The sequence below is a fragment of the Mus musculus genome, chromosome 10 (genome assembly GCF_000001635.26).
Source record: "Mus musculus strain C57BL/6J chromosome 10, GRCm38.p6 C57BL/6J".
NCBI classification, from domain to species: Eukaryota; Metazoa; Chordata; class Mammalia; order Rodentia; family Muridae; genus Mus; species Mus musculus.
In genome coordinates this window covers 59,785,707-59,798,877 of record NC_000076.6, presented here as the reverse complement: position 1 = coordinate 59,798,877, position 13,171 = coordinate 59,785,707, and the positions used below count along the sequence as shown (strand labels likewise).

The 13,171-nt window shown below is 44.2% G+C and overlaps 1 protein-coding gene across 4 annotated transcripts in view; it reads right to left on the bottom strand.

Moving 5' to 3' along the window:
• Micu1 (mitochondrial calcium uptake 1) overlaps positions 1-13,171 on the bottom strand; it is a 161,572-nt gene that overhangs the window by 65,257 nt on the left and 83,144 nt on the right. For all 4 annotated transcript variants that reach the window (NM_001291442.1, NM_001291443.1, NM_001359267.1 and 1 more), the window contains 2 exons: positions 10,855-10,937; positions 9,802-9,999 (listed from right to left, as the gene is read on the bottom strand). In NM_001291442.1, coding sequence (NP_001278371.1) covers positions 9,802-9,999; positions 10,855-10,937 — 281 coding nt within the window. The remainder of the gene's footprint in view (positions 1-9,801; positions 10,000-10,854; positions 10,938-13,171) is intronic.

Here is a 13,171-nt window from a genome sequence, read left to right as displayed (position 1 = left end):
CCAGTTTCTACACTTTTTAAATGTGGGATTACAATGCTAACCTCACAGCACTGTGAAGTCCAAGGGAAACAAAGAGTGGGGGCACAATTAGATCAGCACCTGATTTAAGGGGAGGGCTTAAGGAATGTCGGCCAGCACCTTCCCCAGGCCTGGGGTTGTTAATGTGCTGGGCAGTGCTACAGCTCTATAGTCACAGACCAGCCAGGAGTATGTGTGGCTAACCAGTGAACTGTGGGCCTCTGAGGCTTCTTGCCACACACTGCTCTCCTTTTCTGTGCTGTAGCTCAACTCCAATATGTTAAAAATCTAACTAGCCCTGCGTTCAAAAGTTCCAAATGAATGACTATGACCTTCTGAAACTCAGGCATCGGGCTCCAAAGTTGAGAAGGACTTGTATTCTACTGAAAAAAGGGCTGCCACATCTTTGAATGACAGTCAAGAGACATTTCCCAGGAGGGAGATCAAATCTTCATGACTTATTTATGAGTTTGATTTTTTTTTTCTTGTGGCCAGTTTAAAATGAATTTAGAATGTAGCATTAAGGATATCGGGTGACAGAAAAATCCAGAAAACTGACAAATATTGTCAAAGTACCACGGTCGTCCCACTGACTTTGGGATTGCAAAGTTATCGGTAAATCAGAGCAAGACAAGCCTCCAACGCTTGACACGTGTACTCAGTGATTAATGTGACTCTGTGCTCAGAAGAGTCTCCTGCCAGGCGTGGGAGCACCGTTCTACCTCCTCGGAAGGCCACAGCAGGAGGATGACCTGAGCCCAGAAGTTATGTTAGCTTGGATTCTGTCACCCTGAGATGTTCCCTTCTTTAACACAACCAAAAGATAAAAACTACTAGGGAAAATTAAATTATCCTACTATCTTTTATTTTTATTTTTATTTTTGAGAGGGGCTCTCACGTAGCCCAGGCTATATACTCCATAGCCGAGGATGGCCTTGAGTTCCTTATTCTCCTTCCTGTACCTTCCAAGCACTGGCATTACAGGTGTGTATCATCAAATCCAGCTATGTTCTATTTCTCAAGTCAGTGATCAGCGCTTTTAAAATCCTTGACTCCAGAACCAGGCATGTGGTGCACGGCTTTAATCCCAGCACTAGGGAGGGGGAGAGAGGTGGGTCTCTGAGTTTGAGGCCATCCTGGTCTGTAAAGTGAGTTCCAGGACAGCCAGGGCTACACAGTGAAACCTTGTATCAAACAACAACAACAAAACAAAAACCAACTAACCAAGCAGCCCCCCCCCAAAAAAAAATCCCAAAATAAAAAACAAGCAAAACAAAAAACAAACAAAAAACCCCCAAAACAAAAACCAATAAAAATATTTCTCTGGTTCTTTAATTAACCCCTAGTGTGTATGGATCATGCTACTGATCCTATTTATTGACTTCTTAAAAATGGACAGACCTTTAGATTTAAGGACTAAGACAACAAAATAAAGAACTTGAAAGGGACAAAAAATAAAACCACTAAAGCCACACATACACACACACACAAATATATGTGTATGAGCACATGTACATACATATTAAGTATTCATGAGCACCTATGTATGCATGTATGTTATTTGAAATAATGGTATTGTTAAAGTTGCAAGAGGATTTTCCCAGGGTGAAGACATACTGTAATTTTGGTTTTCTTATTTCCCTACAATTTATTTTTACATTATAATTCTATTTTGCATCTATATTTTGCATAAAAATATATTATAATTTTATGCACATGGGTATGTTTGCATGCACATGGTGCACCATGTGTGTGTCTGGAATCCATGGAGGCCAGAAGAGGGCACTGGATCCTGGGGAGCTAGAGTTAAGATGGTTGAGAGCCACCTGGTGGGTCCTGGGAATTGAACCCAGATCCTTGGGACAAGCGTCCTGGACTGTTATCCCGAGTCTCTTCTGCAGCCTCCTCACACAGTCTGTAATGCTGTGGTAATATCATAGTTTCTGGTGAAAAACCACAGCCCACTTTTTCACATTTAAGAAAATGCTTGCTCTGGTCTTCTCTCAACACTTTGACAAGAATAAGGCAGGTCATACTGTATATAGATTTTTTCCCTCAAAGAAAAAATATTAGTAAAATACCTTTACCTTTATAACCAACAGTTGTATTACTTTACAAGGGAGGAGGCTGCTCATAGGTCTTTTTTCTTAAAATATAAACAAACAAAAAACCTCCTTTAAATATGTACTTTGCTTGTTAAAGTTATAAATACTTAAAGGAGTAAAGTACCTTTTATTGAATAATTCAAGCTAAAACCGAGAATGGAATAAGAAACTATAAATTTATTATTATCTCTATTTTGCTTTGTAGAAGCAAAAGAGTAAAAGAGAAGCAATCCCGATGAAAACTCTGCTTTGTTTGCTTGCATGTAATTAAGAGTCAACTCTGTGGGGCTTTGAGGTTAAGAGTACTGGCTGTTCTTCCAGAGGACCCGGGTTCAGTTCCCAGCACCCACCTGGCAGCTCACACCTGCCTGTAACTTCAGTTCTAGGGGATCTGACACCCTCACACAGACAGACAAGCAGGCAAAATGCCAATGCACATCAAATAAATAAATAAATTGTGAGGAAAAAAGAAAGAATCAACTCTGGACCCGGCAGCTTGGTAGCACGTGCCTACAAACCAGTACTTGGAAGGCAGAGCCAGGAGACTAAGTTTGAGGCCAGCATGATGTACAAAATGTGTAATCAACCCAGCCAGGTCTATGCTAAGAAATCCTGTCTCAAAAAGCCAGGATCAAAAACAAAAGCCAAGACAAATACAGGCTGTGAGGACAACCAAGCCCAGCTGGAGGCCTTCCTGCCCCGTCCTTTTCTGTAACCACTTGGCCTTTGTCTCTCACAGGCAATGTGATCCCTGCCTGCACTGTTAGAGCAAGAAACGGTACACACAGTTATGCTTGGATGGATCCAAACATGATTCTAGGGGCTCCTTAGGCACTCTGAAATTAACCCCTCTGGGCTAGACTATAGTGTTGTGCACAGTGCACAGTGGCAGAGCACTCGCCTGGCTTGGGCCAGACTTAGGTTAGACCCAACACTGAAAGCAATAGCAACAGGCAGGCAAGCCAGCTGGTACATAAATACATTTGCCACCAAGCCCAAGAACTTGAACTTAATCCCCAGATCTCATAGATTAGAAGAGTAAATTTTAAAAAAGTATTAATCTCATTTTCTCTAATCCTTAACAATTTATTTATTTGGATTATGTGTGTGTGTGAGACGAATGTGCAGGCCCATGTGCTATGGCCCACTTGTAGGGATCGGACAACCCCGTAGAATCAGTTCTTTCTTTTCACTGTGGGAATAAGCAAAAGAAACTTAACCTAAGTGCTACCATTTTGTTTTCACATTCCATTTAATCATAGGAGAAACTAAATAAAGGTCCCAGGTTCTAGGAGAGCTAGGAACTTCCCAATAGCTGAACAGCTTCTCTTAGTGAGAAGGCTCGGCTGATTCCATGACAGGCTTCAAACTGGCAGTTCAGGAGACGAGGCCTAAATCTCAGTTTCTAAGAACTGGGCAAGCCCAGGCAAGTCCTGCCCTCAAAGCTGCCCACCACCTGGCCCGAGGCAAAGACAATGGGTCGGCAGCAGTTTCCAGACTTCACACCTTGAAAATGGTTCCAGAAAGTCTAGAGGTGGAGTAAGACAAAGGTCATCTATCCCAGAATTCCAATGTGTTTTAAAGCGAGCCTTCTTCAGGCTCACGTGATTGTCTCTCTATCCTGGTAATGGGAGAATGCTGGACTTCTGAAGAATAAAACACTCTGCGCTTTCATACTGTTTTGAGTCTGGGGTTTCATTCTTCGGGGAAGCATGGACCCTTACATTATAAGGAAAAAGTTGTCCCAGTCCAGACATCTCAAGGACAACCTCTCCATCTTGCTGGCAGGGTCAAACAAGGTCATGTTCCAGGCCCAGGAACCGACTCCTATCCTGATTGGTGAAAACTCCCTTGCTCAACCCCTTAAGTCAAAATATGACTGGACAATGCTACAGCCCACTCCGCTCCCTCTCGCTGCGTGGTCTCATCCTTTAAATGTGCTGTGTAATTTCTCTCTAGGGTCCCAGTTCAGCTCCCAAGTCTGTTCTGTGGCCCGGATCAATCAGTAGCAGCTTGATTACAGTAAATTTTTGTCGTCTGCATTGACGTGGTGTTTGAGTTAAGTTGGATTTAGTGGATCCTACGCACTACCTATATGTGGCTCTGGGGCTGGACTCAGGTCAGAAGCATCTTTACTCTCTGAGCCACTTGCTGGGTCTCTCTATTCTTATTGATAGTGGTGAATAGTTAGCCCATTTCTTTGTGCCCTGCTTTTAGGATTTTTTCCCTATTAAACAAGGTAATCTCTCTCTCTATATATATATTTGCCCAGAAACATAAGACAGTCATTAAGTGACTGGCTGATTATACACTATCCACACAGACCCCCAACTCATTTCATAATTTCTTTGTTGTATGTTCTAGTTAGTCTTTATTCTTGCATAAATTAGTTTTTTACTTTCTTTGACATGACAGTTCCTTTCCCCCAAATTAAAATTAACCATAATCTTTCAAAGAATTCTCTAGTATCTTTCATTTTGATTGACATCTTTCTTGCTACAGTCTTCAAGAAATCAATGAATATATTAACTGGAATTAGACTCGGCACCTGTCTCCAAGGAACCCTGCTCACTCATTTCTGGCAGCCTTAGATGGAATTCTTAACCTAAAAAAGAGTTTTAAGGAAGCAACTTTGTATTCTTACATCACTTCTTTAAAACTGTGTTTTTGTTGCTGTTGCTCTCAAATAGAGAAAGGGAGAGGGGAGGAATGGGACAAAGGCTGTCAGAGTGTAAGAGCACTCAGACAGGGCAGAGCTCAGCAGGTGATCGTTCTCATGATGCTGCAGCTGGCTTGGGTAACAAACAGAATAGTCTTCTCTGTCCTGGGAGTGATACCTGGGTAGCAAAGGAACCAGAAACGGACTTCTGGAGAAGGCCAAATGCTACAACTTTGGTCCTTTTCAGCCCCTAAAATCTAAACTGTGTTGAGTCCCATAGAAACCATAGCACAGGCTAAAAAGAACAAAACAAACCGAGAACCAATCATGTAAGGAACAGAAATAGCTCTGTCTGAGAGGAATTGTGAAGGTACCAGGCTCCGAGCAGACACTACCACACAGCAGCTGTGGCTGTCGACAGTATCAGTGTCTCCACCTGTGATATGGGTGTGTCCTCTCCTCTATCACATGGACTCTGATAGAGCTGATGAGAATGAAAGAAAGGCCAGCTGGTGCATGGTTTTTAATGCCAGTACTCAGGAGGCAGAGTCTCTGTGAGTTCCAGGCTAGCCAAGAGAACCTGTCTCAAATAAAAAGTTAAGATATGCAAAGTGCCTGGGTCAGAGGCAGCCACTTGTATAACATTCACAGGCGTCCCCTCCTCTCAGCCTTCTGGAAATGCAGAGTGATGGATCAAACTTCCTTTATTCTCAAAACTGCTGTTCTGAGAAAAAGGCAGAAAAGAGCAGATAAATGGAACCATAAATCTCCTCCATCTCAAGTTTTAAAGGAGACAAGGCACGGAATAAACTAGTAAGAGACAGGAAGAACGATGGAATTATAAAGCCCCAGCAAAGGTATTGAGATTTATTAATCATCTCCACTTGCCTCTTAGCAGTGATGATGAGATTTTATTTCATGCTCAGTGAAGGGAGAAATCACCCAAACTTGGAAAAGTGAAATTAGAAGTGTTTCATAAAAACAAAGCTTGCTGCCATTTCCAGATGTCTTCTCAGAAAACGATTTCAAAGTGAACGAACAGCCTTTTGGTCTCTCAGCTGGGATGCCTTGTGTGCAGCTGCCTGTGGTTTGTCTGAGGCAGAGTGACAGTAGATGCCACTGTAAGGACACTAAGACACAGCGCTGGCAGGAAGCTGTCGGGCACACAGCCCTGCGCTAGTATGATAGGGCTGCCCGGACAATATTCTGTAGCTGGGTGGCTTAAACAGCAGAAACCCATTTTGTCAGTGTTCTGGAAGGTCTACGTGTGGCCCTCTGCCTGGTTTGTGGGTGGGTGGCTGCCCAGACTGCTTCTCCATCATCGCCTCTCTGTGCATGTGTGTCCTGGTGTCTCTTGATGTGCCCATTTTTTTTTTTTCTCATAAAGGCAAATGTCAGATGGATCTATACCCATCTAGTGGCCTTCTTTGAACCTAGTTACTTGCTCCAGTACTGTATCTGACTGTATCTGAATGCAGCCATCTTCTGAGAGAGCGGTGTTAGGGCTTTGGCTTACCTTTCCATTATGGCAGCTAAATAACGTGACAGAAACAACTTGAGGGAGAAAAGCTTTTGGCTTGTGGTTTTAGAGACATTTCAGCTCATCATGGTGGGAAGGCACAGTGGGCAGAGCCAATGTCAGTGGAACCATGGGGTGAGGTCTGTTCACATGGTCCAGGCCAAGAAGCAGAGGCAGGAGTTAGGCTGGAACCTTAGGTGGGTGGGACCTCCAAGGCTTGCTCCTGAGCACCTAGGTCTGCAGCCAGGCTCTAGCTCCAGAAGCCCCGAACATTAACCCATGGAGACATTTCAACCCAAACTGTAGTAGGCTATAGCATATGGATCTTGGAGGGACATGATTCAGCCCACAACACAGCATTGACTCACTTAACCATTTTATGAATGAGTAGCCAGGCTCTGAGAGAATATCTAACTCATTACCTCATTAGTGCCCAGGCCGGCGCTCTGTCTGCTAGCGAGACTTCCTCAAAGGGATACTTTATCTAGTGGGAAGACACAGCACTGATGGAGGGAAGTCTGAGGAGGAGAGCTACGGCTCCAAAGTCACTGGGCTGTGTCGTTATGTGGAAAGAATGGATTCAGGGTACATAACTGTTTACACAACACTCAGTGAATGTTAGGCTGGGCCCCCTCCTCCACTCAAGAAAAACCAATGACTGGCTCCCTCTTCTGAGGAACATCTAACTAGAATAAAGCTCAGGGTCCAGTGTCTTGAGTATCCCACTCGTGTTTTTAGGAGTGTTCAGCTAGACTGTGGTTGGCCAGCCTCCTGCTCAGCCCTCGGCATGGACTGTATTGTTCTTTCAAGTTTGCTTAAGTACCTTGGTGCTTTGAGCTTTATCCGTGACTGCATCTTATGGGGATACATTCTGTATTAAATTGTAATTATAAAGGTAAGAAACCAAACTATTTACATTCCCAGATGTCATTATGCTGGTAAAGACCAGTTTGGTGTGCGTTCCAGGGATTTAGACATAGGACATTAAGTCTAGAACATACAGATTCTCTTACAAAAACTGCTGGATCGGGTCTCCTACTGCCTTCTGCACTGAGGAACAGGCTGCAATGTTCCAGTTAGAATACAAATTCTACGAGAGCACAGCATGCTGCATATATGTATATACATAGATACGCAAAACTGTAGCATCTCTGGTGTACACACGCACACATAAAATGGTAGCATCTCTAGTGTACATGTATATATATAATTGAGCATCTTTAGTGTATATATTAGACTTAAAATATACAGTTCAATATAAACTTCCACCCCCTCAAGACACACATATGCAAATATTCTAAACTCAAAAAAGAAAAGTAAATTATAAATCTAAAATACCATTATTACCAAATATGTGAATTATGGATGCTCAGGCTGTGATAACATGAATATTTACACATAACATTCTAGAGTCCTAAGGCTGAAATGACTAATTTTCTCTATTCTGAAAAGTTCCACTTTAAATTCCATTATCTGTAAGTTTACTGTGGTAAGGTAAGTGGCAAAATCCGAATCCTGAGGTTTCCCTGAAGACAGCCCTCTGTATATGACTGAAGAAATTTGCTTTATTTAAATGTTGCCAGGCATGGTGGTGCACACCTTTGACGCCAGCACAGGGGAGGCAGGGGCAGGCAGATCTTGGTGATTGAGGCTAGCCTGGGCTATGCAGTGAGTTCCAGGTCAGTCAGAATTGTACAGTGAGATCTTGTCTCATAGAACATTTTAAAGCAAAATGGCACCTAGCTAGAATATTACGGCTGGAGCAGTGGCTCAGAGGGCAAAGGCGCTCACTTGCCATGAAGGCTCGTGACCTGAGTGAGATCACCAGGAAACCCACGGTGCAAAGAAAGAATCGGCCCCATAGGCTGTCCTCTGGTCCCCACCCCACAGACCAATCAGTAAATGTAAGGTGAAAGTTACAAACAGGCATTATGACTAATTTTCTGATTACATTAGAGTTGATTATGCAATTGCTTTGCTTCAATCATTGTTAAAATCTTTTTGGTGATGTACTAGCCTGTGGTGTTCCTCTGCGTGCAGTGGAGGAGAACCTTTGAAATCTAACACTCGCAGGACTCGCCTGATGGGTTCCCAGCCTTGTATGCTCCTTCTCTGCCAGGGCAAGGGAGCTAGAGTGACGAGATCGGCTCTGCAGCTTCTCTGCTGCCCTTTCCCGCAGGTGCAGTGCTTGTTAGTAATTACAGGCCTCCATAAGAAGTCCTGGCTAACTGTAGATATCTATTCTGGGGTCCCAGGTAGCTCAGGATGACCCAGCACTTTCCAGGTAGTTGAAGATGCCTTGACTTTCTCATCCTCCTGCCTCTCCCTCTAGGCACTAGAATCTCAGTGGCAGCTTGATGTTTTGTTTTTTGAGACAGGGTCTCATGATGGAGCCCAAGCAGGTCTGGAACTCATTATGTAGCCCAGGCTGGCCTTGAACTCATGGCAGTCCGCCTGCCTCAGCTTTCTAAGTGCTGGGATTGTAGATGTTCATCAAGGCCAGCAATGACTATTCATCAGATCACTTACAAATGAAGACAAAAGCAAACCCTAAAGCTTGATCCGCTTTGCTTGGCCTTCTGTTTGCCCCGCATCCTGAGTATCAGAGAGCATGCGTATAAATAACTGCAGCTAGGCTGTGATTTTCCTAACTCTTGTAACTGAGTCAGGCGGGGCTGGGAAAGGGGAGTGCAGAGAAGAAACGTACGGGGTTTAAGTGAGGTGGGAGACTTCTTTTCATGTGCTTTTAGTGACTCTGTTTAATGTTTTGAAATTTCAAATAATATTAAAGCAGGGATTATGCTGGAATTAGGAGGTTGTAAGGGAATTTAAGAAAATCCCTAAAAATTAGGGCGTTTTAAATCTCTAGGCAAAAGCATACATAGAAGGTATTTGATGGATGTTCTGAATAGAACCAACAGCAAAACCCCCAAACCCAACTGGTTGGGACACAGTGTGAAAACATTAGCACTCGGATGGTGGGGCATCTGGGGCCTGAGCAGCATGGCTGTCTCCATCCTGAGTGGAGAAGTGAGCGTGTAACTCTCTAAGCACAGCGAGACACCTCTGCAACTCTGAGCAGACATTTCGTCCTGACAGTCTGTGCCTCCAGCTGCTGGCACCTTTGCAAACGTTCATAGGAAAGGCTCTTATCCTGTTTCTTCTACATTCTGGTGCTTTCCAGTAAGGAGCACAACACTGGGAAACACGCTAGGACCAGGCCTGCTCTGATACCCACATGTCTTTCTCCTTAAATGGGGGATCCAAAGACAGCTAAGACTTAGAATCTTTTCATCCCTGCTTCATTTAGTCCTAGACCATCCCAGTCCTCGAGAATTCCTGCAGAACATGGCATTTCCCATCTGCTCCTGGTTTACGGATCAACCACAAGGCCCAGACCCATTGGTTCTCACAGCTGGAGGGAGACTGCAAGAAAGCCTAGAGGCCCCTGACCCCAGGCTCTGTGTGTATAGGAGGATCCTAGTCCAGGCGACACCTACCTCCAGCTTTAGAACGTCATGCTGAAGTTTGCGCTGAAATTCCAGGAAGTTTTTGATGGTCAGTTTCCCTTTGAGATCAGCTCCAAAAAAGTAGGTCGTGAGGGCCGAACATAAGCCAGACTTGAGGGTGTTCCCAGTGGTTGGACGGTCTCTGTGACGCATGCCCATGCTGGTCTGGGAGCGAATGATGCTCTGAACCTAGAACAGAACCGTATTCCTGCCCTTAGACTCAGGATGGTGAGACACAGGAAAGGCTACCCCTACACTGTACAACACAACAACCTTAGAAGTAGTGCCCTATCACCCCCATTTTATAGATGAGAAGACTGAGGAGGCATTGACAGTTGAGTAGTGGCATCGAGGAGGAGAACGGGAATTCTGACTCAGGAAGCCTCCCGGAGAGCTTGTTTTCAGGACAAGAGGAATTGTTTGGGCTGGTGGGGACAGCATGATGCAAAAGCTCTCCTACGAGAACAGCCATCTTTACGGCAACACTGTATCCCAGTAGGTTTGAACACCCCACACTTCCCAGTCTACTCTAGATGTGGCAAGAGGTGGTATGGCTGTCCAAAAATTCTTTTGATTTAAATTATTTTATGCACATGGCTGTTCTGCCTCCATATATGTCCGTATATGCACTGCATGTGTGCCAGGTGCCCGCAGAGGCTGGAAGGCGGCTTTGGCTCCCCTAAGACTGGAGCTACAGAAGGTGATGATCCACCATGGCGGTGCTGAGGACTGGATCTAGGTCCTCTGGAGGAGCATCGCGTGCTCTTAACCACTGAGCCATCTCTCCAGCCTTACATGCAAATTCTTGACATCTAAATATATTAGAGTGACTTATAATACACGAAATTGGTACAAATTTTAAAAATGCAGGAAATATCTTCAGTCTTTGAGAAACATTAATTTTAGGGACTAACAAGAGTGGCCTCCACATGCAAACGCGCTTTCTTGGGTAAGTCTGTGGTTGCCACGGCTCTCACGAGTGCCTGCACTAATGCTCCCCCCACTGGCGAAGAAATACTAAAAACAGAGGTCAGCACCACTTGCCTGCTCAAACTCCTCCATGTCTACCTCTCCGTCTCCATTCAAGTCAAACATCTTGAAAGCAATTTCAAAATTTCTCTGAGGAGCTACAAGTAGAGAAGGAGAAAGGGAGGAAAAATAGAAGGAACACATCAGTCAAGACGTTTAAGTCACTCCAGAAAAATGGCTTAACCCTAAATTATACCCAAACCAGAAAAGGACACTGTCTAGGATCAAGTGTTAACTCCTTAAAACCCCAAGAGAGTTCTGTGGCCCCTAAAAACTGCATTTTCCTGGTTTTGTTTTGTTTTGTTTTGTTTTTATTTCAACCTTTTTACATCTAAAAAAAAAAAAAAGAACATTTTATGTGTATGGGTGTCTTGCCTGCCTGCATGTTTACATACCAAGTATGTGCAGTGCTTGTAGAGGCCAGGAGAGGGCGTTGGATTCCCTAAGACTGGATTAACAGCCGGTGGGTGCTGGGAGTTACACCTCGATCCTTTGCAAGAGCAGCCAGTGCTCTAAATCACCCAGCCATCTCTCCTTTCTTAAATACTTCGGTTTTGCTGAGTGACAGTTCAGTTTCAGCTGTATGACACTCTTTCCCATTTTTTGGTTGTTACACGCTAAGCACGCACACCATGTTAGCTTTGAATACACTATTATTTACTGAGCTGAGACAGCCTGTCTACGACAAGCCATACCACTGATTCGATGCAAGGTCAGAGTCTAGGCCTCCGCCCTTGCCATTAAACAAGCTAGCTTTACACATGTGCAGTGTTCTGTGAGCGTCACTTTGCTGTGGGGGCTTCTAGCCATCATCATCACTGTTCCCTGGTAGGACAGGAAAGTGTACCGTAAGTCAGTCAGCTCCCTCTTCAAGATGCTGGCCTCATACACCAATTACTAAGTGAAGCACCCTTAAATGCTAAAATTCAGTTGAAGCTTGAAAAACAAAACAAAACAAAACAAAACAAAAACCAACCGCCAACAACAACAACAAGAACAACCAAGATAAACTCCACGGACTGGACATACTTCCTCCTTAAGTGAGTGACTTTAGCCCCTGCACCAGGCTTTAGTGTTTCAGAATCAATCAAAACACAATTAATACACTTCGCGTGTCATAATGAAACGGAAATGAATGGCTGTTCTCCTGAGCACCGTTAAGGTGTTCTCGTAAAGAAAACGAAGGCATTTTCCTCCTCCCTTCCTTCTGTGCTCCCAACTTGCAGAGCTTTAGAGAATAAACCAAAGTAAGTGTCCTGTCTGTCCCGATACCACTAAACAAGTTTTCAGTTATCATCATTTTTACTAAACAAACAACAAACAAAAATCAAAACACCCCCAAACCAAACCAAACCATAACCGTGAGGATTGTTTGTAGACACAGAGGTGTGTGTGTGATGAGCTTTGCACAGCATGTATAACCAGAGAGTCCAAGCCCCCACTGTGAGTTTGTCAACAGCAGTACTTCCTGGGTGCCAATTCTCCTTTCAGACACACAGGCAGCTGGCTGGAAAGTTCCTGGCTTGCATCGCTGGTTGCCTCGGTGAATGCTGTGCCTATCAGCTTCCAGATGTCTGATTCACTTGATGTTGGCATCCAACAGATTTGTTCCTTTGCTTGGTCTGCTGGCCTCAGCCTCCCCAGTGCACTGCCTCCCTGGTCCGTAACTACTGTTCTTTAGGCTGGAGCTACGATTGCTGAGCAGAACACCACTTGGAGAATCCCATTTTTATGTTAATTGGCATCTTTCTTTCTCCTTCCTTCTATTTTTTTCAAGACAAGGCTTCTCTGTGCAGTCCTGGTTGTCCTGGAACTCACTCTGTAGCCCTCAAACTCAGAGATCTGCCTGTCTCTGACTCCTGAGTGCTGGGATTAAAGGTGCGTGCCATTAACACGTGGCTATTGGCACTTTTCAAAAATATTCTTTCTAATCTTCTACTAAGATGTTGGTAAGTGTCAAACTTCAGGTTTTTTGTTGTTTGTTTTTTTGAGATGGGGTCTCATGTTGTAGTCCTAGATGGCCTTGAACTCCTAGCTGGCCTCAAACTTACACAGATCTGCTGGGATTAAAGGCAGGAGCCACCGTGCACCGCTTGAGTCAAGCATTAAGATGGATAATTCCATTTATTTATTGGTGGATTTTCTAACTTGCAATCTTGAATGTTTAAACAACAAAACAAAACAAAGGATTGGAGAGATGGCTCAGTGATTAAGAGCACTGGCTGTTTTTGTAGTGGAACTGAGTTTGGTTTTCTGTGCCTACATGGCTGTCTGTAACTCTAGTTCCAAGAAGATCTGACTTCCTTTTCTAGCCTCTGCTGGCACCAGACAG